Genomic DNA, 25,192 nt, shown 5'->3' on the forward strand with positions numbered 1-25,192 from the left:
AAAAAATAATGTTACCTAAGCAGGATCAGCCTTGCAGCCTCCACCTGATGGTATGTGAGCCACTAAGGCAGCAGATCTCCAAGCAGCAAACAGTTTAGCACATAATGTTCTAAAGGCAGCACGTCAAGTAGAACAATGCAATCTGTTCATGGGAACATCTAATGGTGGGAGAAGTAGGAGACGCTAGAAAGTCCACGCCAACAGTAATTTTGGCTGGCCAAAAATATTAAGCAGGGTCATGCTTGGGTGGAACATAATGAAGTCCCAGAGCTGCTAGATTAGAAAGCTGGAAAAAAAAATCCTAAAAGGCAACGGAGTCTTTATCTTCGTCTTTAGAAATACCATCTCATCTGTTTTGCTAAAGGCATATAAATGATAAAATAACAACAGCAACTCAAGTCAATAGAAAAATGACATCCTTAAGGAATAAGGCCAAGTTGTACTAATCATTGGGGATTACAGTTCTCCTCCATTGGCTCATTCCAAGAGCTCAAGGTTTCATAGAAAGCTTGAAAAACAAGCTGTGTGTTTGCAGAAAGGCCACAGGGATTACAGTAATCCCATTTTTTGAATAAAAGTAAGCTTTCTTGTAGCAATAGCAATAGTATTCAGACACAGTATATACCGCTTACAGACTCTCTAAGATGTTTACAGAGTCGGCATTTTGCCCCCAACAATCTGGGTCCTCATTTTACTGAGGTCTTCTAGTCTTCTAGCCGCTAGACTCTAGAGAGAGAGATGAATGCAATTGTAGATCTGCAAGGAATGCAACTTTCACTCAAACAGTTAAGGTCTCAGGCGAGGGACTGTTAAAAAAAAACCCTGCTGGACCCAAAAAATAAATCTCGCCCCGACCTTTAACGGGGCAACTTCTTGAGTAGTTAGTAACGGGACGGACTCGAACCCGCAACCTCCGAAACTATCGGACTTGTGCAAAAGCGCGCCGCGGCTCCATCCGGGTCTTTTCTTTTCGGGAACGCCTTCGGGGGGATACGTCATTCGTGACGTAAGGCGAAGCGGGGATTGGTTGCCTAGGGAAACTAAAGTCCCTCCCTCCTCCCTCCTCCCGCTTTAGGGGGCGGGGTTTGTTGGGTAGTTCCTGGCGGGAGATTCGACCCTCGGAAAGGCTGGCGAGGAAGGCGGGGGTGCCTCGATAGGGCGGGCGGAGGAAGAGAAAAGGTGGGGGAGAGACTTCCCAACGCCTCCCGATTGGGGCAGGGTCCTGCAAGGGGGGAAAGGGGAGGGGGAGGGGGATTTGGGGGGTGGAAGGAAGGGCTGGGGGGGGGTGTCAGTCGAGGAACCCATTGGGAGGGGAAGCGCATTGGGGCGAGAGGGGTCTCCTAGGAGGCTCAGGCAACGAGGGGAGTTTATAGAGCTTAGATGAGAGTTCACGTGGGCACCAGCCAATAGGGGGGAGGCAACGGGGGGGGGTCATTTGGGGGAAATAGATTGGGAGTGTCAGAACCCCAATTGGGACAGGGTCCTGCAGGGGGAAGGAGTGGAGTGGATGAGGGATTTGGAGGGGGACTTGGGGGGAGTCAAACCCCCAATTGGGGCAGGGTCCTGCAGGGGGAAGCAATGGAGTGGAGGGGGGATTTGGGGTGGGGTCAGTTGGGAGGGGGACGTGGGGAGGGTCAGACCCCCAATTGGGGCAGGGGAGGCAGTGGAGTGGAGTGGGCTTTTGGGGATGTTAGTTGGAAGGGGGACTTGGGGGGGGCAGACCCCCAATTGGGGCAGGGTCCTGCAGGAGGAGGCAGCAGAGGGGAGAGGGATTTGGGGGGGGGTCAGTTGGGAGGAGGACTCAGGGGAAAGGGGAGTCGATGAACCCATTGTGGGGAGAGGGGTCCCAAAGGAGGCTCAGGCAATGGAGAGGGCTTATTGGGTGACAAGAGCTTATGTGGGCACCAGCCAATAGGGGTGAGGCAACGGGGGGTCATTTGGGGGAAATAGGAAGGGGGTCACGGGGGGCAATTATGGGCTTCCCCAGATATGGAATAGATTAGAATAATGTTATGGTCACTTTGAATGTACACTAATTGGCATGCATTAAAATGACAGCATTTCCTTGACCGAGGAGGCAAAACAAATGGAGGAACCTGTTTTTGTGTTTTAGCAAATCTCCCTTATCCTTGAAGATTTGGTAAGTGACCCTAAAGCTTCCATTGGGCTCGCCCTGCCAAAATGGACCAGAAAATCCTGCTTCTGGCAGCAGAGGGAAACTCAGAGGGCCTCCAGTCGTGCCTGCAGAGCCTGAACGAAAAAGAGGTCAGCCCCAATTGCTTATCTCAAATTCAGCCTCCCCCACCCTCCAAAAAAAGTAGCCCCATTATTCATGCATGGCTTTTGCCTTGAAATTGCTTTTTTTTTGTTTAGCAGGTTTGTTCTATCCTCAGTAGCTTTTTCATGTTGATTCACACACTGGGCAAGTGGCATTCTAGGTCAGGAATCCCAAAACTTGGCAACTTTAAGACTTGTGGACTTCAACTCCCAGAATTCTCCAGCCAGCTGGCTGGAGAATTCTGGGAGTTGGAAGTCCACAAGTCTTAAAGTTGCCAAGTTTGAAGACCTCTGTTCTAGGTAGTACTGAGCTACAGTTTCTAAACTCTCTTTAAAGCAGAGTTCCTTAAAGCTTGGTCTGAAAACTCTCGGAAAAAAATGAAAATTATTTGGCAGACGTTGAGGATATTTGCAAAACTTTTTTAAAAATTATTTTCAGGGTTGCTAAAAGATAAGAGTTTTCATCAAAAACATGATCGAAATTTGTCACCCTGAAATTAAAATTGATGTTTTCATCGACTATGAAACCACGGACAAGAAACCATTAGACATGAACGTAAATATTTTGCACGATTTGAAATGTCTCTTGCCAACTGGGCTAGATTGCCATTTACGAAATAAGCTATCGATGGACTTTGCTACTGTGTTGCCTGATTGTTTAGATCTCAGTTATTCATTCATTCTTTTTTTTCCCCCAACATCTTCACACTCTTGCAAAGATTACTCGTGGGATCATTTGTAGACTACATTAAGAAGACAATAAATGGGCATGTTTTTATTCAAATTAACACTGGGGGTAATGATGGATGTAAAAGTTCAGAAGAATGACACGTTTTACAATTCTGGTCTCTTTGCTGCAGTTGAATGACCTCATTACAAAACATGCGTTGAGGAAGAAGGGGATTGGTGCTGTTCTGAGAGGAATGTTCAAAGGTACTTACAAAGGACTAGTGGATTGATCCTTTGGCCCAATGTTATGGCTACTTGTCCAGACGAAGCTAGTATTCTGAGCAAGTATATACAAATAATAGTTTCCTGACTGCACTGGGGATGACCTGCTTCTCTGCTTTTCATTTTAATATCTGGGTTCCCTGCCTTTTAAAATATTATTAAAAGATAGGAAACCCACATATTAGCCTGTTCTACCATTATAATAGGCTAGTAAGGATGTCAGCAACCTGCAGCTCCAGGACCGTATGTGGCTCTTTCATTCCTCTGCTGCGGCTCCCTGTCGTGGCAGATGGATGGAAGAACAATTGTCCCTGTGCGTGTCTTTGGGTGGCAACAGGATTCCACGTTCGTCATGGTACATTTGCTGTTGCCGCCAGCAGTTGGGAGAGGATGCTGTTGCCGCCAGCAGTTGGGAGAGGATGGCGGGGGCAGATCTTGTGGGCTGGGGAGAGAGAGAGAGAGAGAGAGGTGCTGCAAAAAGTTTAACTGGTTCTCTGGCCTAATGACTGGCTGGGTAGGCCTGGCTGGGGGTGGGTGGGTGGGTCATGTGAGAGTGGGAGTGAATGAAACCGAGTTGGCCACGGCCACCCATGTTTTGTGGCTCCCGGTGTTTTCTGTGGGAAATGGTTTCAAATATCTGTTTGAGTGTTTAAGGTTGCTGACCCCTGGGCTAGCATCAAGTAGTGGCTTATAACCCAGATATTATCCTGTTCTGCTATTAGAGCAGGCTAGCATCAAGTAATGGCGTATGAACAGTTGAATCTTTTTAAATCAACAAAGTGATGGGGAAAGAAATTGCCCCTATTTGTTGATAAAGGAATATGCAAGCTTTCAGATTGCAAAATCCCACTTCCCGCTGTTTAAGCAGTTCAAAATTAATCATGGTTTGTTGCTATTGTGTGATGCTGTTTTTGTTTTTGTTTAGGTTCCCCTTGCTCTCAACAGAAGGGTGTTTCCAGAAGACTAAGTATTTACAAACACTGCATCGAGTTAGTGGAGTCAGGTGACCTGCAAGTGGAAATTGCATCTGAGATAATAAGACTGCTTATGTTAGAGGTAAAAGATTAAAAAAAAATTCTCAGGATTTTTCCATGAGTGACAGTGGGGAAGATAAATATATATATATATTGTTTTGAGTTGGAATGTCAGCTCGCAAAGCATCCCTGACCTGCTCTCAAATTGCCATAGGCAAGGGGGGTGGGAAAACGAACTCTGCGGTGAGGGAGCATGTCAGTCAAAACAAAAGCACATTCCAGCCATATCTCTCTCAAGGCCATCTCCGTGGTTACCCACAGTGGCCGGAGGGGAGTGATCTCTACAACCCCCAAAATTGCTTCCTTGGAGAATGTGACTGATGACACACCTTGAGGGGAGGGGGGGAAACAGGGTCAGAGCTGGAACGTAAATGACATGGAGTCAGAGTTGGCTTCACTTGGAAAGTGCTTGGCATGAAGCTCCTACTAAATAACTGGATTTCTTTTGGCTCGAGGCTCATGATTTAATTAAGGCATCGGTTGGAAACCTGACATGGTCAATATGTTAGCAACATGCTAATCATTTCCTTTGCAGTCCAGTGTATGTTTATATAGATATCTGCAACTGAATAATTTCTTACTGTCCAGGATTGCTTTTTCTTTCTTGTGTTTTTATGACATCTCTCACAGTTTTTTTAAAAAAAGCAACTTTCTCTAAGCTGGCAGTGTCCAGATGCCTGGGCTACATCCTAGAATCCTTGCCGATCTTCATGTTGGCAGAGGAAATTTCCAAAAATGGAAGCCCACATAATTGAATGGTATTGAAGATGGGAAGGGCTGCAATTAGGATGGTGTGGCATGCATAACTTTGCATTTTTTTTAAATCATGATTCCTTATAGTGTCTACGTTTGTGCTAGTTAGGCTGGGATGCACCCTCAGCTTCTTAATAGCTGACATGATATACAAAAATGTATATAACAATTCTTCTTACTTTGGGGGATGATATTTCAGGTTGTGAGTAGAGGAGGTACTTCCTTGACACTTTTATAGTTGTTATAATGTAATTCAGAGCTCTGTTTGGTCTGAAACCTCTTAATACATAATCAGATTTTTTAAAATAATAATATATATTTTAATACATCAGGCTCATAAGCTGCCGGGACTCACTTTGGCTGACTTGGCTATGTTGTTCATTGAAGCAATTAAAGGAGGCAGCCTATTGAGTGGCAAGTCTTTGGAACTCTTTCCTACGATTCTTACTGTGCTGGCTACGTCTAAGGAGACTCTTGAATATGGGACAGGTAAGCTCTTCCCTCTTCAGCTTTCCCTCCTTGATGTCTTTTGCTAACTGGCAACATCTAACCTATTCCCCCTTTCAGGTGAGCTGACGGGGGAAGAATATAAGAAACAGCTGATTAATACCCTCTGTTCCAGCAGGTAAATTTGTGCTTGCCAGACCAGATGCCATTTGGTGGCATCTTTTCTGGTGGTCAATTTGATGTAAAGTTTTTATCGGCATAATTTGCATAGGCAAATATGAAACTATCCATAACTACATGGAACATCTCTCTCCCTCTCTCTCTCTCTCTCTCTCCTCTTTCCCTCTCTCGCTCCCTCTCTCCTCTCCCTCTCCCCTCTCTCTCCCTCTCCCTCCCCTCATCTCTCTCCCTGCCTCTCTCCCTTCCCTCCCTCTCTCTTTCTCCCTCTCTCCCTCCCTCTCCCTCCCTCCCTTCCTCTCTCTCCCTCCCTCTCTTTCTCCCTCTCCCTCCTGCTCCCTCTTTCTTCGCCAATATTTTATGAAGCGTCATCATATTTCTTCCCATAGATAATGAGCAAAGCTAATAGAATGTTTACGTTGGTAATAACTGGAAATGTTCATGATTGCATTTGGCTTGTAATCCTTTGAGTAAGCCTCAGAATAGAACTTTCAAGTACCACTTTATAAATGAAGGCATTATTTAAGAAAAAAGGCAGTTGCATTCTGGATGGATTGCTGGTAATTTGTATTGGTATAAGCTTTGTGGATTATTTAATTAGCAGTCATCAATCTCTCTGTAGGTTTAGTTTATCAAACAAATGCAGTTTCTCTGGCCACATCATATTTGTTATCATATTTAGATTCAAAGTGGGAGGGGTTTTGTTTGTTATTTTTTTGGACAGGTGGAGCCCTCAGTATGTGATCCATCTAACTTCCATGTTCAGGTAAGCTCCTACTCATTTCCTTTTTGTTGTTGTTGTTGTTGTTGTCTGCCTCTGATTTAGGGATCAGGGTGCACAGAGGTCTTCAATAACAGTCTATGCTTGGACTTCAAAAAGTGTTTTAGGCTTCCCTTGTGTTCCTTAAGGGGGAAAGGTTCCAAAGGAAAGCATTCATGCTTGTATCGTTTTGGAAAGATCCAGGTGCTAAGGAATGCTTTTATATCCTTTCCTGAATTAGCTGATGAAACTGAAAAGAGCTTAGAAAGATTATTTAAAGTGTTCAAAGCTCAGAATTTATTTATGGTCCAAATTCAGTCATATTCCGAGAGCAGCTTGTCTAGACTAGTAACTTTGCCTGCTTTCTTTAAATGAAAAAAGTGGTTGTGGGGAAAGAATATTAGACACACCTGACCTGGATTAGTTTAGAATACCAAGATAGGATCCAAACATCTGATTTCAAATCCTGAGCTAGCTATAAGTTGACATGTTGATATTATCTTTCATTGTCTGGATCCGTGTACTGTGTTAACTGATAGCTTTGTTTTAACTTGAGTTTATGACTAAATCACAACGGTCCATTGTTTAAGTCATGGTTTGCAATCCAGAATACCTCAATTTATAAAATGTAGTGAGCCAAAAATCAAACAAAATTATGATGTGTAATGTGTGCCACAGAGAATTGTTATAGAGTTGGGCAGTCTCACAAAACTGATAAAATAAATTAACCTAGTCTTCATTATGCCTCGAGCAATTTCAACCAAACTTGGTACACAGATAACTTATCTATGGAAACGAATACTGTGGGGGTAAGGCACCCCTAACGCCCCTCGTGTGTCTGTGTGTTCCAGCATAACTCTGGAATGCCTGGGCCGCTGAAATGAAAAGGACTGAATTATAATGTGTCAAGTCACAATACTTTTGACGGTGATAGTGTGCATTTTGGGTTCAGGTTCTGTTAAGATACAGCCTGTTGTGCCTTAGAATGGATTCTACTGTACAGCACAGTGGAGTTGCCATGGCACTCCACAAGGGGGCTCCTTCTAATACAGGATTGGGTTACATACTCGGGCTATGCCGGGCTATCAGTTAGTAATATATACATAAATGTATGTGTTATTTTGCTTCTTTTGATGTAAATGTGGTACTTCTTTTCTGAAAAGACACCTATCTGTCTTTTGTTTCACTATGCAGGGATGTTCCATTGAGTAAAGAAGAACTGCAATTTGTGGTAGAAAAGATCTTAAGAATGTTCTCTAAGTTAGATCTCCAGGAAATCCCACCTTTGGTGTATCAGCTGTTGCTACTTTCTTCAAAGGTAATGTTGTCGGGGAAATTGCCTTCCCAAATTTTCTAATATCATAGTTTCAGAGGAATCATCCCATTTACCCAGAGACTTGGCAATATGGGCCATGTAACACAGTTATCTCGTAACTTCTCAGGGTAGCAAGAGAAACGTTTTGGAAGGGATTGTCAACTTTTTCAACCAGATGGATAAGAAGCAAAAGGAAGAGCAGAGAGATTCAGAGTAAGTTGTTTTTCTCATGTTCTTGATTTGAAGCTGTGATGTCCATTGCCCTTTGTTGAAGCAGACACATTGCCTTTGCTTCTTATTACAACCAAAATTCAATCTTCCAGATCCCTGGAACTTGAAGAAGCTACAGTGCCCTTAGAACAACTCCGCCACGTGGAAGGCACCATCATTCTGCACGTTGTACTAGTGATAAACCTGGACCATGATCTAGGAAAGGAGCTAATAAAATACTTAAAGGTATATTAGATGCAGAGTTCAGGAGACTGTTCTGACCCAGGCTTCCATAGAAAGCAAGAAGCAGAGTCTTGGTCCCGGCAAAACCCCTTTTTATTTACACGACTGTGAATTCCTTTCATCCACAGTCCGCAAGGCTTAGCAAACAGTCTTTCAGAAGAATATTTATCGACACGAACCTTAGCTTGCCTGGAGAGCTACCAAATAACTAGTTTCCAAACACAGGGCTTGGCAAAACTTGGCACAGTCTCTTATAGTCACAAACAGAACTTTCCACTTTTGAAACGACCGAAAGAACGAATTGTTTCCTGCAAAAGACCCCTCCCAGTTCGCTCCTCTTTTGTTTCCTATGGGAGGCGCCAATCGCCTCTAAGTGTGGCCTTCCTCCTAAGTCAACCCTGCTTTCTTAGTTGCTCTTGTCTTCTGGCAGCTCTGCGCATGCGCATACTGGGAACAGGCTCCAGTTGTTCCTCCGCTTCACTGCTGTCTAACTTCCCTCTCTGCCTCCGATGCAGAGCCCTCGTCTGAGCTTTCCTCAGCTCCAAGGACTGACCCATGTTCCTCCCCAACCTCCACACTTTCTGACTCTGCGGCCAGGTCTACTGGCCGACAGCGGGCCACAACAGAGACTGAGTTGATCTCGGGTGAGCAATATTGCATTATTTCTTTGTAAATAGGAAGTCCTCTTAAATTGCTTTGCATTGTTTTGATGCCTCCTAGGCAGAGCAGCAAGGAGATCCTGGGAAAGCCCTTTGCCCCTTCAGTGTGACCATTCTGCTTTCAATGGCCAGAATACACCGATTTAAAGAACAGGTATGTCTTTCTTCTTTCTAAATGTTGAGTGTCGCTCACTTAGTCAACTACGGAAAACTTGGTCATTCTGTCGGGTTTAGTTTCGAGCCTTAGTGGCAGCGGTTAGAATGCAGTCCTGCAAGCTACTTCTGGTGACAGCCGGCTGCCTGCAATTTGGCAGTTCGAATCTCACCAGGCTCAAGGTTGACTCAGTCTTCCATCCTTCCGAGGAGGGTAAAAGGTGGACCCAGGTTGTTGGGGGGCGATAGGCTGACTCTGTAAGCCTCTTAGAGAGGGCTGTAAAAGCACTGTGAAGCGGTATATAAGTCTAAGTGCTATTGCTGTGCTTATTCTGTATTGAATTTGCTGAATTGTTTTCTTCAAGACACTGATTGAGGGAAGTCCTAATTGCTCATTCTCGTGGCATTTTAGATATTTGACTTTCTGAAAACATCACTTATGAAAACTTTCAAGGACAAACAGTTTCTTCAGGGCTCCAGGTTTCTACAGGATTTAGCTCCTCTACAGTATGATATATCTGACATGTTTTTGGAAGTTGTAGTGAACAGGTGAGTTACTGTAACAGCCTGTCAGTTGAGAGCAATTAATGCAAGGAACTTTACCTTTTCCTCCTGTTAATTCCCCACGTAAACTGTGAAGCTTTGTAACCAACAAATTTACTATTAAGAATTTTTTTTAAAGTACAGATGTAGAATCCCTTTATTGTGCTGCGTTCTCTCTCTCTCTCTCTCTTTCTGATGTCCCACCCAGCGTGTTTGGCTGGGATCATGTGACTCAGGGTCTAGTAGAACTTGGATTTATCCTGATGGACTCTTATGGGCCAAAAAGACCTTTTGGAGGTAAAGCCACGGAAAGTAACCATATTCTGCCCAAAACCCCAGCCCAGCAAGTCTGTAAATTGGGAGCTGATATCCTCTTGGAAACTTTCAAGGTAATCTAAAAATGGAATTGTAGGATGCTGTAGATATAATATTAAGAAGGTTTTATTTCTTCTGTTGATATAAGATTTCTTCAAATTCTTATGATATTTAGAAATATTTCTAGACTATCTTTAAAGGCAAAACTCAAGCTGTTTTGTTAACCTTTTCCTTCTCAAATTAAAATAAATGTACTTTTTTTCTTAACTTTTTCTTTCTTCCCCCTAAAAATTGGGTGCGTCTTATACACTGAATGTAGCCCCACCTTTTGGCCTGTTCCTCCCAGCAATTTACCTCCTTGCAGCAAATGGGGAAATGGGGCTTGCAGAGGCTGCAATAGGCTATAGCAATCCCTGCAGCCTGAAACAGCTGATGATCGGGAGGCCCACCGAAATTGAAAGTGAAACTTGCTGTTAGCTCCAGGAGGCAAATTGCTGGGAGGCAGAAGCAGATTTTTTTTCTCGTGCTAATCAGGCTGTTTGTTGCAAGGAGGTAGGTCAATAACTATAAATGCCTATAGAATGTTCAAATTATCAGACTTATTTTTTAAAGACTGTTTTATTATTGTTCTAGACAGCTTCACACAATGAAGAAGCTTTTTAAAATAAATGCTTGATCTGAAGAGGCCCAGTGCTATTGTATCTTCTTTTAAATAGCAGAGAATAACATATACTTCCAGGAAGCCACATCAATTTTAACAGAATCTGTACAAGGATACTCTGAAATGTAACACTACAAACAGTGTATATTGTCTGTACTGTTTGCTGTTTGTTGCAAGGAGGCAAATTGCTGGGAGGCAGAAGCAGATATTTTCCCCTTGTTTTCCTCCCCAAAAGCTAGGTGCGTCTTGTACTTCGGAGCGTCTTATGCTCTGAAAAATATGGTAATCTAGTCTGCTCTCTGAATTGAAACTGGAAACCAATCTCTTCTCTCTGGAAGAATCTGCTGTTGGCATTGTACATTTATTCATGTGCTTTTATGTATATAGAGAAGTTAATGAGTCCTGCTGAATCAGTTATCTGCGTGTGCTTTCTGGATTTGATTTTCTGCCACAAACTCTGACAAAGCCAGCTTTCATTCATAAATATTATTTAAATAATTAAAACAGGAGGAAGGTAATCTACCTAATATATCACAAGGAAATCCAGAACTGAAGGCACCACCCACTACCACCACAGAGAAGTTCTCTTTTTCACAAATGCGTCAAAGCGCCTATAGATGCATTTTCTGTGCTGATCAGTGAATTGGGGAGTAAACATCTTTGGGGGCTGCCTGGTAAAGCAATCAACCAATGTAGCATAGCTTCAAAGGCCTATAGTATTTTCTCTTGAAACTAGAGGGAGAAACCTTGCATTTTTAAAATACCGTATCTTCCAGGTGCATGAACCGATCAGAAGTGAAATTCTAGAGCAAATCCTGAACAGAGTGATCACAAATGCAGGCGTTCCCATCACCCACTTCATAGGTAACTTTGCCACATGGAATTCAAGCTCACAAAATCGACTGCAAGCTTCCAGTACACTATCAGCATCCTCTTTTAACGACCCCATAATCCCTTGTGGGGCGGAGTCTGGGCAACTGAATGGAACTAGCAGAGTGCTTTAATGGCTGGATGCCCTTCCTGTCACCAGTGCAGAGTTTTTTTTTCCCAGCAGATGTATTGTCACTGTGCCCAGAGAGAGAAATATCTGCCTCTACCTAGGATCGAACTCACAGCCTCCTGAATGCGAGGCGAGAGCTCCCCCTCTAGGCCTCTAGTATACTATCTCAAGAAAAATTCATCAGCCAAGAATTTCCCCAGGCTCCTGACTTCAAAAAGCAGATGATAGTTTGGAAAGAGTAGTTCTATACTGCATGAAACCATAATGGCTTACCCAGCAAGCCATGATGATGTAAAGAATTCCTCTGCATCATATATGAACTCGAGAAGTTACTCATTTCAAAATTATTATTATTAGCTGATTTTCAGCAAGGCCAAATAGGCTATGTACCCATGTTTTCTGATCTTAATAGGACATATTAAAAGGGCCTGTTAACCCTTTAATGTAGCAAAACAAGTTGACTGCCTCACCAGTTTGAGGGTTGAGGAAAAGTAGTGAATAAAACGTTTTCCTTCAATCTATGAACTTGAATTGAATGGAATACTTTATTTGGCCAAAACACGCAAGGAATTTGTCTCCAGTACTTGGTATATATGCAAAGCAACAAAGAGAATAATACCCATAATAGGAAGACGTAAAGAAGATAATAAAAAGGATAAATAATAATACTGCAGCCACCCTACGTGAGTTAATTTACATGGGTATTAGACAGCACTGCAAATAAACATGTATCTGCCTTCCTTTTTGAAATAGAGTAGAATAGAAAAACAGAGTTGGAAGGGGCCCTGAAGGTCTTCTAGTCCAACTCCCTGCTTAAAAAGATGTGCTTATTCAGAGCATCCTGTCCTTTTCCCTAGCAGATGCCACAGCTTTGAATGTTCTCTCCTCTTCTCTTTGCAGACTTATTGTCCAGCATAATTCTATCTGCTCCTCTGGTCCTCCAGAATTCTTCCTCTAGTGTTACAGAAGCTTTTGAGCATTTGTCATTCCTTCCTCTTGACACAGTTCAAGGGTTTCTCAAGGCTGTGCAGGTAATGTAATATTATAAATATGTGGTTGCTCAAAAACCGAGATACTTTTTAAAATACTACTAGCTGATAACTCAGTTTTGCCTGGATATTTATAGATGTCAAAGCGTTTGTCTGACAGGGAGCTATTGAGAGGGGCCTTTCTTCCCTCTGCTCCCATGCCCATCATCCCTGCCCTCTCCCTTCCCCCTCCCATGCGCTCCTCTTTCCCGCCCTGTCTACAATCCTGGCACATTGCCCCAAATCCATCAGGTGCTTCCCCATTGGTCCGCTGGAGCGAACGTCACAGCTGGCCTTTCAGAGGAAGATGCGAAGGAACTGACATCACAAACAATTGCCGCTCTAGGATGCTGCACTTGCTCTGCTTAACGGCCCAGGCTCTCCTTTCTCCCTTCCATGACATCACAAACAATTGCCGCTCTAGGACATTGCACTTGCTCTGCTTAACGGCCCAGGCTCTCTCTTCTCCCTCCCAAGACATCACAAACGATTGCTGCTCTAGGACGCCACACTCGCTCTCCTTAACGGGCCAGGCGTTCCAGAGTTATGCTGGAACACACAGATACACACATCAGGAGTGTCTTACCCCCCATTATTTGTTTCCAGAGGGTAAGTCATCTGTGTACCATGTTTGGTTGAAATTGCTCGCGGTGCTCCAGAATTATGCTGGAACATACATACATACATACAGCCCTTTTTATAGATAAAAAAATTAGAAACATAAAAGCATACTTGGACCAAAAATGAATCTTTAATCACTCAGGTTTTTTTCCCTTCTCCCACCCGTAGAGAAAAGGCCCAAAGTGGAAACTGGGGTTTTTTTTGTATTGCGATAGTTTTAAGACACTATAATTTTGGTTTTCTCCCAGCCTTTGCTCAAAATAAGCATGTCCTTGAGGGACTCGCTGATCCTTGTTCTTCGCAAATCTATGTTCTCTGGGTAAGTTGTCTTTGTTTTCAAAAAAATGTCTTCCGTGTTTGTTGATTTCCCCCTGCACACATATGTGCTAAATTCAGTAGAGCTGTTTGATTGCTTTTATCTCTAAAATGTTTGCTTGAAGAGTTAAATAATTTTTTCCAAAAAAAATGATTGATGATTTCCAGACAGAGAGCCTTAAATCCATGTGACCAGGAAAGTGACTGCGTTCCGGAAAGACCTAACTCCCAGAAAGAAAAACTCTGAGACAGGCATTTTCTCAAAGCACTCAATGATTAGCATAGGTATACAGGCACATCTGGGAAAACCCAAACCTGAGATTTCTGGACTTTTCCCTCAGCAAGTCAAAAGTCCAAACCAATCCCCTGCACCCATCAGTCCATCACATGATCCAATCCCAATCCTTCCCAACTTGAAACATCACTTCAACCACTCCTCCTCCAAGTGCAGGAATGCAATGACCTTGACCGAAAAGAAGAATGCTGTTATGCCTAACCTACATTCCCTCTACTAAATCCTCCCTCCTAATTGCCCAAGCACAAGAATGTGGCAGCGTGGAAGCTTCCGGTGTTAACATGGCTTCCAAAGCTGATGGAAAGTTAACAAATATTCATGTTTCTTTTTCTTTTTTAAATTATCTACCGGGTTTTGGTGGTGAAAGTAGCCCATCCTTCTAATAAATTTTCATCCTGGGGTGGAGAAACACTGCCTTAAATTCGTCTTCTCTCTTGATTGCAGACAACTAGATGCCCGCAAGTCGGCAGTTGCTGGGTTTTTGCTGCTCTTGAAAAATTTTAAGGTCCTGGGGAGTTTGACCTCTTCCCAATGCAGCCAAGCAATTGGAGCCAGTCAGGTGAAAAAAAAATATATGGTACTGGTCCCAGCATGTTTCACTCGCAGATTCTGGTGTTTGTTTCGATCTGCATCACAAATGCATATACTGGAAGGGACGTGTTTGAGGAATGATAGAAACAGCTAATTACAGTTAACTAACCCATGGATTAAAACTACCCAGTATTCCAAAGGTGCGTCTTAGAAAAATATGGTATATATGACGGTTGCAGTGGCCCCTTTTGTGACCCTCTGAGAATAAATTCAATGGGGAAGCCAGATTTACGCAACAACAGTTTGACTAATTTAACAATTGCAGTGATTCACCGTGGCAAGAAAGGATGTAAAAGGAGGCAAAGTTCACCACTTAGCACATGTTCTAACAACAGAAACGTTGGGCTCATTTGCAGTTGTAAGTCGAGGAACTCCATGACTGCTCCTTCCTTCCAGGTCCAGGTAGATGTCCATGCCCGCTATAACGCGGCAGCCAATGAGGCCTTCTGCTTAGAGATCCTAGGCAGCCTGAGACGATGCCTAAGCCAGCAGGCTGATGTCAGACTCACCCTCTACGAGGTAAGAAGGGCTCCCTTTGGCATTCAACTGAGTTCCCTAACATTCCCACATTTCTAGCTGTGTCTCAAGTAAACTTAACGACTTGCAGACTACAGAATAACAGAGTTGGAAGGGACCTTGGAGGCCTTCTAGTCCAACCCCTGGGTCAAGTAGGAAGTCCTATACCATTTCAGACAAAACGTTTGTCCAATCTCTTCCTAAAAACCTCCACTCTTAGAGCACCCACATTCTCTGGTGGCGAGCAGTTCCATGGGTTAATCACTCCCACCGTTAAGAAATTTCTCCTTAGTTCTAGGTTGCTTCCCTCCTTGGTGAGTTTCCATCCATTGCTTCTTGTCTTGCCTTCAAGTTCCTTAGAGAATAGTTTGACCCTTCTCTTCTTTGGGGATTGTTGGGTGGTGCTAGAATTTCTGCTTCTCCCATTCTTTTTTGATTAGTTTCAAGCTCACTTTAAAAACAAAGAAACAAAACTTTTCATTTGTCTTTCCAGGGTTTATATGATGTCCTGCGCAGAAATTCTCAATTGAGCCATTCCATTCTGGACATGCTTCTCTCCCAGGTACAGGAATGACTAAAGATTAGAAGCTAGATTTAAGGGAAATGCTGACCAGAGTTTGGGGGGTCACTCTTTTGAGTCTTGCCTACCCTTGGTTTGGATTATGTTTCTGCTTTTGATTCGATGAGGCAAAATGGCCACCTGTTTGCGCCTCAGAACAGGAATGAAGAAAAAGGATTTGCCATGTAGATGGGGAGGAGAAAGAAATATGGATCTAAGTCACATATTCTTCACGAGAGTAATATTATGAACATTTATAGCAAAAGCACTTGTGACTCAACGGTTGAGCTTGTCGATCAGAAAGGTCGGCAGTTTGGCGGTTCGAATCCCTAGCGCCACGTAACGGAGTGAGCTCCTGTTAGTTGTCCCAGCTTCTGCCAACCTAGCTGTTCAAAAGCATGCAAAATTCAAGTAGAAAAATAGGGACCACCTTTGGTGGGAAGATAACAGCGTTCTGTGCGCCTTCGGTGTTTAATCATGCTGGCCACATGACCACGGAGACGTCTTCGGACAGCGCTGGCTCTTTGGCTTTGAAACGGAGATGAGCACCATCCCCTAGAGTCGGGAACGACTAGCACATATGTGCGAAGGGAACCTTTACCTTTACCTAAGCATTTTACAGAGTCAGCATATTTATAGCTACTCAAGTGAATATTTGTGGAGATTCTCAGTCATCCATAATCATGTTACTCCAAATGTGCTTTTTCCCCCCATAAAAGGCAGCTGGACTTTGTTATTTTCTTTGAAAACGTTTTGGTTCTCATCCAAGAAGCTTCTTCAGTTTTTTAGAAACTATAGAAGTTTCTTCCATGAGAAGCAAAATGTTTTCAAAGAGAAAAAAACCCAAGAAAGTCCAATTGCCTTTTGGAAGAGCAAATTTGGGGCACTCAAGTGAGCGGTTGTGTTCTGAAATGCATTATCATTCATAGGCAAGTAGCGAAGGAGATTTATCTACCTTGGAATCCATTGAAGGAAATAAAAGTCTATTTATTCGTGGAAGGAAGTGGTGATTTTGACAGAAGAATAGAATAGAACAGAACAGAATAGAATAGAATAGAATAGAATAGAATAGAATAGAATTCTTTATTGGCCAAGTGTGATTGGACATACAAGGAATTTGTCTTTGGTGCATAGGCTCTCAGGGTACATAAAAGAAAAGATACATTCGTCAAAAATCATAAGGTACTTAATGACAGTCATAGGGTACAAATAAGCAATCAAATCATACTAGGAAACAATATAAATCATAAGGAGACAAACACAAAGTTACAGTCATACAGTCATTGGTGGGAGGAGATGGGTGATAGGAACGATGAGAAGATTAATAGTAATGTAGACTTAGTAAATAGTTTGACAGTGTTGAGGGAATTATTTGTTTAGCAGAGTGATGGCGTTCGGCGAAAAAAAACTATTCTTGTGTCTAGTTGTTCTGGTGCACAGTGCTCTGTAGTGTCATTTTCTCCCTCCTTCATTCAGCAAATGGTTTCATTTAAATATTTTTTTAAAAATCTCTTTTGAATGGGGGAGCTTTCTCCTCCTCGCTGATTATAACCTGTAAATTAGAGATGACTATTTATCATTTGGCAAATGAATCTGTTTTGTTTGTTGCAACAGATAAAACAATATTATGAAGCTGAACCAGACCTTCTGCCCCCGTTAAAGTTAGAAAAATGCATCCTGGCTCAAAGAGATCAAATCTTCCTGCAGGAACCTTTGGTGAGAAAGAAAGAAAAAAAGTGGGAGCATTCAGATGGCAGTTGTTTTTTGAAACGCTTTTAAAAAATGTGTGTCAGAGATTGCATTCTGAATCAAGAAGAGAATATTGGCCTATGTACTATACATATTGGCATATTTTATTCATTGAAGGCAAATGAAATGCCACTTTTGAAAAAAAAAAATATTTAAGGTTTGGCTGGCTCGAAATGAGAAAAGGACATTTTTCATTCCTAGTTTAATGCCGTGATTCTTTCAGGCTCATCTTTTGTGCTGTATTCAACATTGTTTGGCCTGGTATACCAACGTTTTAACTGTGCACCAGCAAGCTGAAGATGATGATGATGAGGAAGAGGAGGAGGATAGAAGCTTTCAGCAAGAATTGGATAAGATGTTGGAATCCATCACAAGACGAATGATCAAGAGCGAACTGGAAGATTTTGAGCTGGTAATTGAGTTATTTGTTTATTTGTGACATTTCTATGCCACTCTACTCCAAACAGCTCTTTGCAATATGTAGAAGAATAGAATAGAATAGAATAGAATAGAATAGAATAGAATAGAATAGAATTCTTCATTGGCTGAGTGTGATTGGACACACAAGGAATTTGTCTTTGGTGCATAGGCTCTCAGTGTACATAAAAAGAAAAGATACATTCATCAAGAATCATAAGGTACAACATTTAATGATGGTCATAGGGTATACAAATAAGCAATCAAATCATACTAGGAAAAGATCAGTATAAATCGTAAGGATACAAGCAACAAAGTTACAGTCATAGGCTACTTCTGCTGACTGCCGGCTGCCAGCAGTTTGATTCTGACCAGCTCTTGGTTGACTCAGCCTTCTATCCTTCCGAAGGGGGTAAAATGAGGACCCAGATTATTGGGGTCTCCCTTATGCTGACTCTAAACCGCTTAGAGAGGGCTGTAAAAACACTGTGAAGCTGTATATATCTAAATGCTATTGCTATATAAAGCATTATGAAGCGGTATATAAGTCTAAGTGCTATTGCTATGCAAAGCACTATGAAGCGGTATAGAAGTCTAAGTGCTATTGCTATATAAAGCACTATGAAGCAGCATATAAATCTAAGTGCTAAGTGCTATTGCTATATAAAGCACTATGAAGCAGCATATAAATCTAAGTGCTAAGTGCTATTGCTATATAAAGCACTATGAACCAGCATATAAATCTAAGTGCTAAGTGCTATTGCTATATAAAGCATTATGAAGCAGTATATAAGTCTAAGTGCTACTGCTATGTAAAGCACTATGCAGTGGTATATAAGCCTAAGTGCTATTGCTATATAAAGCATTACTAAGCGGTATATAAGTCTAAGTGCTACTGCTATGTAAAGCACTATGCAGTGGTATATAAGTCTAAGTGCTATTGCTCTGTAAAGCATTATGAAGCAGTATATAAGTCTAAGTGCTATTGCTATATAAAGCACTATGAAGCAGCATATAAATCTAAGTGCTAAGTGCTATTGCTATATAAAGCATTATGAAGCAGTATATAAGTCTAAGTGCTACTGCTATGTAAAGCACTATGCAGTGGTATATAAGTAAGTGCTATTATATAAAGCATTATGAAGCAGTATATAAGTCTAAGTGCTATTGCTATGTAAAGCACTCTGAAGCAGCATATAAGTCTAAGTGCTATTGCTATATAAAGCACTTCTAAGCGGTATATAAGTGTTATTACTATTCAGCAATTTACAAATATTAGAAGGGGCCTTTCTAATTTGCTTGCTTTTGAATGTTAGGATAAATCGGCCGACTTCTCTCCATCAACCGGAGTGGGCTTGAAGAACAACATCTATGCCATTTTAGTGATGGGGATCTGTGAGGTCTTGATTGAATACAACTTTACTACAGGCAACTACAAGTAAGGAATTGAATTCTTTCTTCGAAAGCTTCCGAGCTTTTGAGTTTGTACGTTTACCTTTGGTCGTGTGTTTGTTTGCAGCAAGAACAAGTTTGAAGATGCGTTGAGCCTGTTCAAGTGCTACGCGAATCTTTGCGAAATCCTGAAAGAGAAAGCAGGAAAGAACAAACTCTCGTCCCCAAACAAAATTGCCCGAAGTTTCCTATCGATGGGCTTTGTGTGTACTTTACTTACAAGTCTCTTCAGGTAAAAAAATAATAATAATATTAATTTAAAGTACTGATCCTTCCCTGCATGTTTTGAAGACTCAAAAGCAGCCGACAGAAATGAGGTGGACTGGAAATGGCACCAGAAGTACAGAAATGAGCTATAAAAGCCAGTAATAAAAATCAGTTGACACCCATGGATTTCGACATGGCATTTGTATATTTTCTTGAGGAGTGGTGCGGCGGCCTAGAGATGGAGCTCACACACAATCAGGAAGCTGTGAGTTTGATCCTAGGTGGAGGCAGAGATTTCTCTCTCTGGGCACAATGAGAATATATCTGCTGAACAAAACTCCACATTGGCGACAGGGAAAGGCATCTGGCCAGTAAACACTCTGCTAGCTCCATTCAGTTGCCCAGATTCCATTCTGCAAGGGATTATGGGCGTCATTAAAAGACGATGATGATTTGTATATTTTCATCCCCCCCCCCCCTCTCTGTTTTACCAACTCAGTCCAGAATTTTCTTCCCAACCTTTAGGGATTGTGCCCAAAGCCACGAGGAGAGCCTGGCTGTTCTCCGCTCCAGCACGGAGTTCATGCGTTATGCTGTCACCGTAGCATTGCAGAAAGTACAGCAGTTGGATGAGACGGGGCAGACAGATGGGCCAGAAGGAGAGAACCCAGGGAAGATGTTCCAGTACCTTTGCAAAATCACTCGGTGAGTTGAAATCCTAAGTGGTCAAGAAGTTTCAGTATTTTAATACCATTTTTTTTGTTTTGGTTCTATAAGAGATGCAGAAATAATATCTAGTAGAACCTGTATACATTCTTACTGTGTTTCCCTGAAAAATAACACAGGATCTTATTTTCTTTTGACCCCCGAAATAAGCGCTTGGCCTTATTTTCAGGGAGGTCTTATTATTTTTGAGGTGCAGGAGGCCCCTTAACCTCGACTCGCAGATCAGCTGATCCCAGAGAGGGCCAGAAGTTCTGTCTCTGTTTCTGGCACATTCTTGCCAGCCCTAGCATCCCTGGGCCTGCTGCTCTTTTTGCGACCACCACTAAGAGAAGGGGCGCGTGGCCATTCTGTGTGGATGACAGGTGCATGTGGAGGGCGTGGGGAATGTTCCCCCCTTCCCACCAGGAAATGGCGGGGACCCGCTGCGCATGCGTTTAAATGTTTTAGGGCTTATTTCAACGCATGCGCTCAAAAGCCTGATTGGGCTTATTATCCGTGGAGGTCTTATTTTGGGGGAAACAGGGTACCTACTTAAGCTGTTTTCTTTCGGGATACAGTGTGCAGAGTGCAGAAATGGAGTAAAATATCATAAGCCAAGAAATATCAGGTTATAATAATAAAGGAAATGCACTGTAGCTAAATTTGTGTTCCACATCTCAATAAATATTCCATGCACTTCTCTTCTTGCAAAAACTTTGCTTTTATTAGATCTTCTTACTATTAAAGTTTCTGAAAGGCACCACAAGAAGAGTTTAATGCAGTATTAAAGATGCATGGACTTGTTTGTTTGGTCTACGTGATCTAATTCTTGACTATCCCCCTTTTCCTGTAGAGTCCTCCTCTGGAGATACACCTCAATCCCAACATCTGCAGAAGAATTTGGGAAGAAGGATAAAGGCAAAAGCATCTCCTTGCTATGCTTGGAAGGCCTGCTGAGGATTTTTAACACAGTGCCACAACTTTATCCAACCAAAATCTCACAGTTCCTCCAGGCTTTGGGTAGTTTTGATTCTGCTTCGTTCACTAACCCAAATTCGATCTCCCGACATCCTTTTCACACCGATTTAATGAATTTCTTTTCTGGATTTTCACTTCGGCTTGACTACCATTTTTTCATTCCCCTTCCATAGATATCGCAAATGAGGACGACGAAGAAGCAGCAGAGGTGGATGTCACTGAGAAAGCTGCCTTCCAGATTCGGCAGTTTCAGGTGAGCTAAAGCATGTGAGCTCCCGTTACTTGTCCCAGCTTCTGCCAACCTAGCAGCTCGAAAGCACGTAAAAAATGCAAGCAGAAAAATAGGAACCACCTTTGGTGGGAAGGTAACAGCGTTCCATGCACCTTCAGCGTTTAGTCATGCTGGCCACATGACCACGGAGACATCTTCGGACAGCGCTGGCTCTTCAGCTTTGAAACGGCGATGAGCACTGCCCCCTAGAGTCGGGAACGACTAGCACATATGTGTGAGGGGAACCTTTACCTTTAACTTTAACGTATGTGATGATGGCCGCTAAGTAGCTTCAAGAAATTGGAGCATCAGAGGTTTGACCATCAATCAGAGCTCCAATTTTGGAGCAGTCTTGAGAAAAGATTCTGTAATTATTCCCAAGGTAATTTTCCCTAAAAAAATCTTCCAAGTGCCCTATAGTAGAAATGGGATGCTTGGTCCTCAAAGCAATCTGCTTTGGGTGATTATATTTGTTTGTTGTGAGTTTCATCTTTTCCTTTTTGCCTTTTTCAGAGATCATTAACAAACCTGATCAGCAATACAGAAGAAGATTTTAGCAGCAAGGAAGCTCTTCTGTTGATCAACATCCTTGTGATGCTCTCGAAATTGTTGGATCCTTCCTCATCCCAGGTATGCATTTATTTATTTGTTTGGTTTTTTTTTTGTATACCCCCCTTATTATTTTTTACTAATAACTCAAGGTAGTGAACATACCTGATACATTAACCTCCTTACTATGCTTTCCAGATTGGCAAGGAATTGTTGAGTATTATAGAAGTACAATTGATTTATTATAAAGTTTTTGTTCTTAAGTTGGTTCTTGACTTCAGTCTGCACTTGTCTGTGTCTGTCTGTCTTTCTCTGTCTCTCTCTCTCTCCCCCCCCTCCAGTTTCCAAAGACTTCTATAATAACTTGTTTCTGTTGCTGTTGCTGCATTAAATGTTGATGTGGTCATATTACCCTTGCCAACATCGCTGCCTTTTTCAGGACTCTATTTTAATGGCCTGTTACTCTTTATTAATTTTAAGTGGCTGCTCTGAAAGCTTTGTTCATTGAAAAATTGAACTTAAGTGGCTGAGGAGTAATCAACTAATGAGAAATCAATTTCTCTACATAGTTCGTGCAGCTGTTATCATGGACAGTGAAGCTTTGCAAGGAAACTAGCTTGGGTAAGTGTTAATTGCTTAATTGCTTCAGTGAGAATTTGGGCTGCTCAGTACCTCCGTGTAACCAGAGCTGATCGGACATTGGCTGAGCTCCTGATTTAAGTGAGTGAGCCAGTATCTTTTTATCCCCATTTTTAAAGCCAGTTGTGTTCATTGTGTCCACCTCAAAAACTTTTGCTAGTGGGAACTAAATTGGAACTTTCAACTATGGATAATCCCGATTAGTGATACTATAATTCATTATGACGATGAAAAATGAGGAAGAGGTACACTATATTGCCAAAAGTATTCGCTCACCCATCCAAATAACCAGAACCAGGTGTTCCAATCACTTCCATAGCCAAAGGTGTATAAAATCAAGTACCTAGGCATGCAGACTTCGTACAAACATTGGTGAAAGAATGGGTCCCTCTCAGGAGCTCAGTGAAGTCCAGCGTGGAACTGTGATAGGATGCCACCTGTGCAACAAACCCAGTCGTGAAATTTCCTCACTCCTAAATATTCCACAGTCAACTGTCAGCTGTATTATAAGAATGTGGAAGTGTTTGGGAACGACAGCAACTCAGCCACGAAGTGGTAGGCCACGTAAACCCGTCCAATATCAGTGTGTGACCTCACAAATGCGCTTCTGGAAGAATGGTAACAAATTCCCATAAACACACTCCTGAACCTTGTGGACAGCCTTCCCAGAAGAGCTGAAGCTGTTATAGCTGCAAAGAGAGGACCGACGTCATATTGAACCCTATGGATTAGGAATGGGATGTCACTTACAGTAAGTTCATATGCGAGTAAAGGCAGGTGAGCGAATACTTTTGGCAATATAGTGTATGTCTGGTTCCCCAATGAACTAACCAGTCATGTCTTCTTTAGCAACTTACATACCACTTTACAGTGCTTTACAGCCCTCTCTAAGCAGTTTGCAATGTCAGCCTATGTCCCCCCACAATCTGGGTCTTCATTTTACCCACCTCCGAAGGATAAAAGGCTGAGTCAACCTTGAGCCAGTCAGGAATCAGACTCCTGGCAATGTGAGCAGAGTTAGTTTGCATTGTAACCACTGTGCAGGAAGGAAGGAAGAGCACTTAGACTTATATACCACTTCACAGTCCTTTTACAGCCTTCTCTAAGTAGTTTACAGAGTCAGCATCTTGCCCCCTTCCCCCCCACCCCCAACAATCTGGGTCCTCATTTTACCGACATCGGAAGGATGGGAGGCTGAGTCAACTTTGAGCCTGGTGAGATTTGAACTGCCATCTTGGCAGTCAACAGAAGAGGCCTGCAGTACCGCATTCTAACCACTGCGCCACCATGGCTCATTTGAATATACTCGCGGGATTTTATAGCAAAAAAAAAAAAAAATGCGAGCCACTAAAATCAGAACAGTCTAACCGTGTACAGGAGAGTGATTGGTTTATGCCTCTAAAGATGAGCGAGGTTGAAATCAGCCACAGTCAAAAGCTTTCAAAATTTGTCGATTAGAGCTTTTTCTCGTTCTCTGCAGAAGATGCTCCTTGTTGCAAAGGTTTACTCTCTCTGCTTTTCACACTTCATGCGCTTGTTAAGAGCCCTGTCACCATACTGCGTGATCTTGCCCAAGACATCCATGCTGAGCTGGGAGACATAGACCAGGTGAGGAAGAGCCCAGGTGGACTTTAAAGATTGAATTTGAGATGATGCATTTGCCAGGGCAAAGATAATCCAACATTTTCCCTTTCAAGCTAAGTTGTAACGTGACTTGATACGGGGCATTTGAAGTATGAACCTAGTTTGTAGCTCAACATATTGTGCCAGTTGTCATGGTTATAATATATCAACCAGCCATGATCAAAACAACCCATTATAAACCCAATCAGTTTATTTAACTTTTAATGGGATTCTTGAAGTGGCAAATCCTCCCAGTAGAGTTACTTCATAGGGAAAATTTTAATTAATAAATAGCAATAGCACTTAGACTTACATACTGCTTTATAGTGCTTTTACAGCCCTCTCTAAGCAGTTTACAATAGTCAGCCTATTGCCCCCAACAAACTGGACCCCCATTTTACCCACCTTGGAAGGATGGAAGACTGAGTCAACATTGAGCCTGGTGAGATTTGAACTGCTGAAATGCAGCTAGCAGTCAGCTAAAGTAGCCTGCAGTACTGCACTCTAACCACTGCGCCACCTAAATAAGAAATTAAAGAGTTTTGCTCGTATCAAGGGAGATTCTCAGCAACTCACAAAACCGAGAAAGAAATCTTGGGCCAGTCACTTTAATTCTATCTTTTATAGGGTTGTAACAAAGATAAGATAGTTGAATAGAAATCCAACAGCGGAATGAACTCCTCTAATTCTGTTAATATTCACAGGATGTTGAGATGGAACATCAGTCTCACTTTGCCATTGTGAACTCAAAGACTGCAGCTCCAACAGCTTGTGTAAGTTATGTTGGGATCCAAGAATGTAATGACTGAAACATGAACAATGCTCCTTTAGAAGAGAACATTGCACAGCACTTTGCTTGTACTTATGTGGCGTTAAGTTGTCTCAACCTCTCTGCTTCTGTCTCTTGAAGTTGATGGTTTTGAGTCAAGCAGACAAGATCCTTGAAGAGGTAGATTGGCTGATCAACAAGATGAAAAACTATCTGGGATCCGAGACAGCAGGTAATATTTATGAATTCTTCCTTATTTCCAGGTTGAATCCTTCTTTGTTCAGTTTCTATCCATTATTCCTTGTCTAGCCTTCGGATGCTTTGGAAAATAGCTTGACCCCCTCCCTCAAATATTGGAAGACTGCTCTCATGTCTTCCTGGTCCTTCTCTTCACTAGACTAGCCATGCCC

At 42.4% G+C, this 25,192-nt stretch overlaps 1 protein-coding gene across 3 annotated transcripts in view; it reads left to right on the forward strand.

Moving 5' to 3' along the window:
• Positions 1-974: 974 nt before the first annotated feature.
• Positions 975-25,192, forward strand: part of FANCI (FA complementation group I) — a 30,014-nt gene continuing 5,796 nt past the window's right edge. Inside the window, exons 1-31 of one of the 3 annotated variants that reach the window (XM_081964424.1) lie at positions 975-1,179; positions 2,059-2,265; positions 3,138-3,210; positions 4,154-4,284; positions 5,348-5,504; positions 5,583-5,640; positions 6,364-6,405; positions 7,594-7,717; positions 7,842-7,927; positions 8,038-8,170; positions 8,888-8,980; positions 9,392-9,528; positions 9,731-9,911; positions 11,275-11,362; positions 12,399-12,529; positions 13,396-13,466; positions 14,202-14,316; positions 14,745-14,867; positions 15,358-15,426; positions 17,038-17,139; positions 17,396-17,584; positions 18,906-19,027; positions 19,109-19,273; positions 19,774-19,953; positions 20,807-20,973; positions 21,105-21,184; positions 21,716-21,832; positions 22,321-22,372; positions 23,871-23,998; positions 24,718-24,786; positions 24,924-25,014. In XM_081964424.1, the coding sequence (XP_081820550.1) occupies positions 2,182-2,265; positions 3,138-3,210; positions 4,154-4,284; positions 5,348-5,504; positions 5,583-5,640; positions 6,364-6,405; positions 7,594-7,717; positions 7,842-7,927; positions 8,038-8,170; positions 8,888-8,980; positions 9,392-9,528; positions 9,731-9,911; positions 11,275-11,362; positions 12,399-12,529; positions 13,396-13,466; positions 14,202-14,316; positions 14,745-14,867; positions 15,358-15,426; positions 17,038-17,139; positions 17,396-17,584; positions 18,906-19,027; positions 19,109-19,273; positions 19,774-19,953; positions 20,807-20,973; positions 21,105-21,184; positions 21,716-21,832; positions 22,321-22,372; positions 23,871-23,998; positions 24,718-24,786; positions 24,924-25,014 (3,358 nt within the window). In that variant the 5' untranslated portion in view covers positions 975-1,179; positions 2,059-2,181. The remainder of the gene's footprint in view (positions 1,180-2,058; positions 2,266-3,137; positions 3,211-4,153; positions 4,285-5,347; positions 5,505-5,582; positions 5,641-6,363; positions 6,406-7,593; positions 7,718-7,841; positions 7,928-8,037; positions 8,171-8,887; positions 8,981-9,391; positions 9,529-9,730; positions 9,912-11,274; positions 11,363-12,398; positions 12,530-13,395; positions 13,467-14,201; positions 14,317-14,744; positions 14,868-15,357; positions 15,427-17,037; positions 17,140-17,395; positions 17,585-18,905; positions 19,028-19,108; positions 19,274-19,773; positions 19,954-20,806; positions 20,974-21,104; positions 21,185-21,715; positions 21,833-22,320; positions 22,373-23,870; positions 23,999-24,717; positions 24,787-24,923; positions 25,015-25,192) is intronic. The other 2 variants (XM_081964423.1, XM_081964425.1) reach the window with 2 other exon arrangements.

The sequence above is a fragment of the Natrix helvetica genome (assembly GCF_964273705.1).
Source record: "Natrix helvetica genome assembly, chromosome: 12".
Classification (NCBI taxonomy): Eukaryota; Metazoa; Chordata; class Lepidosauria; order Squamata; family Natricidae; genus Natrix; species Natrix helvetica.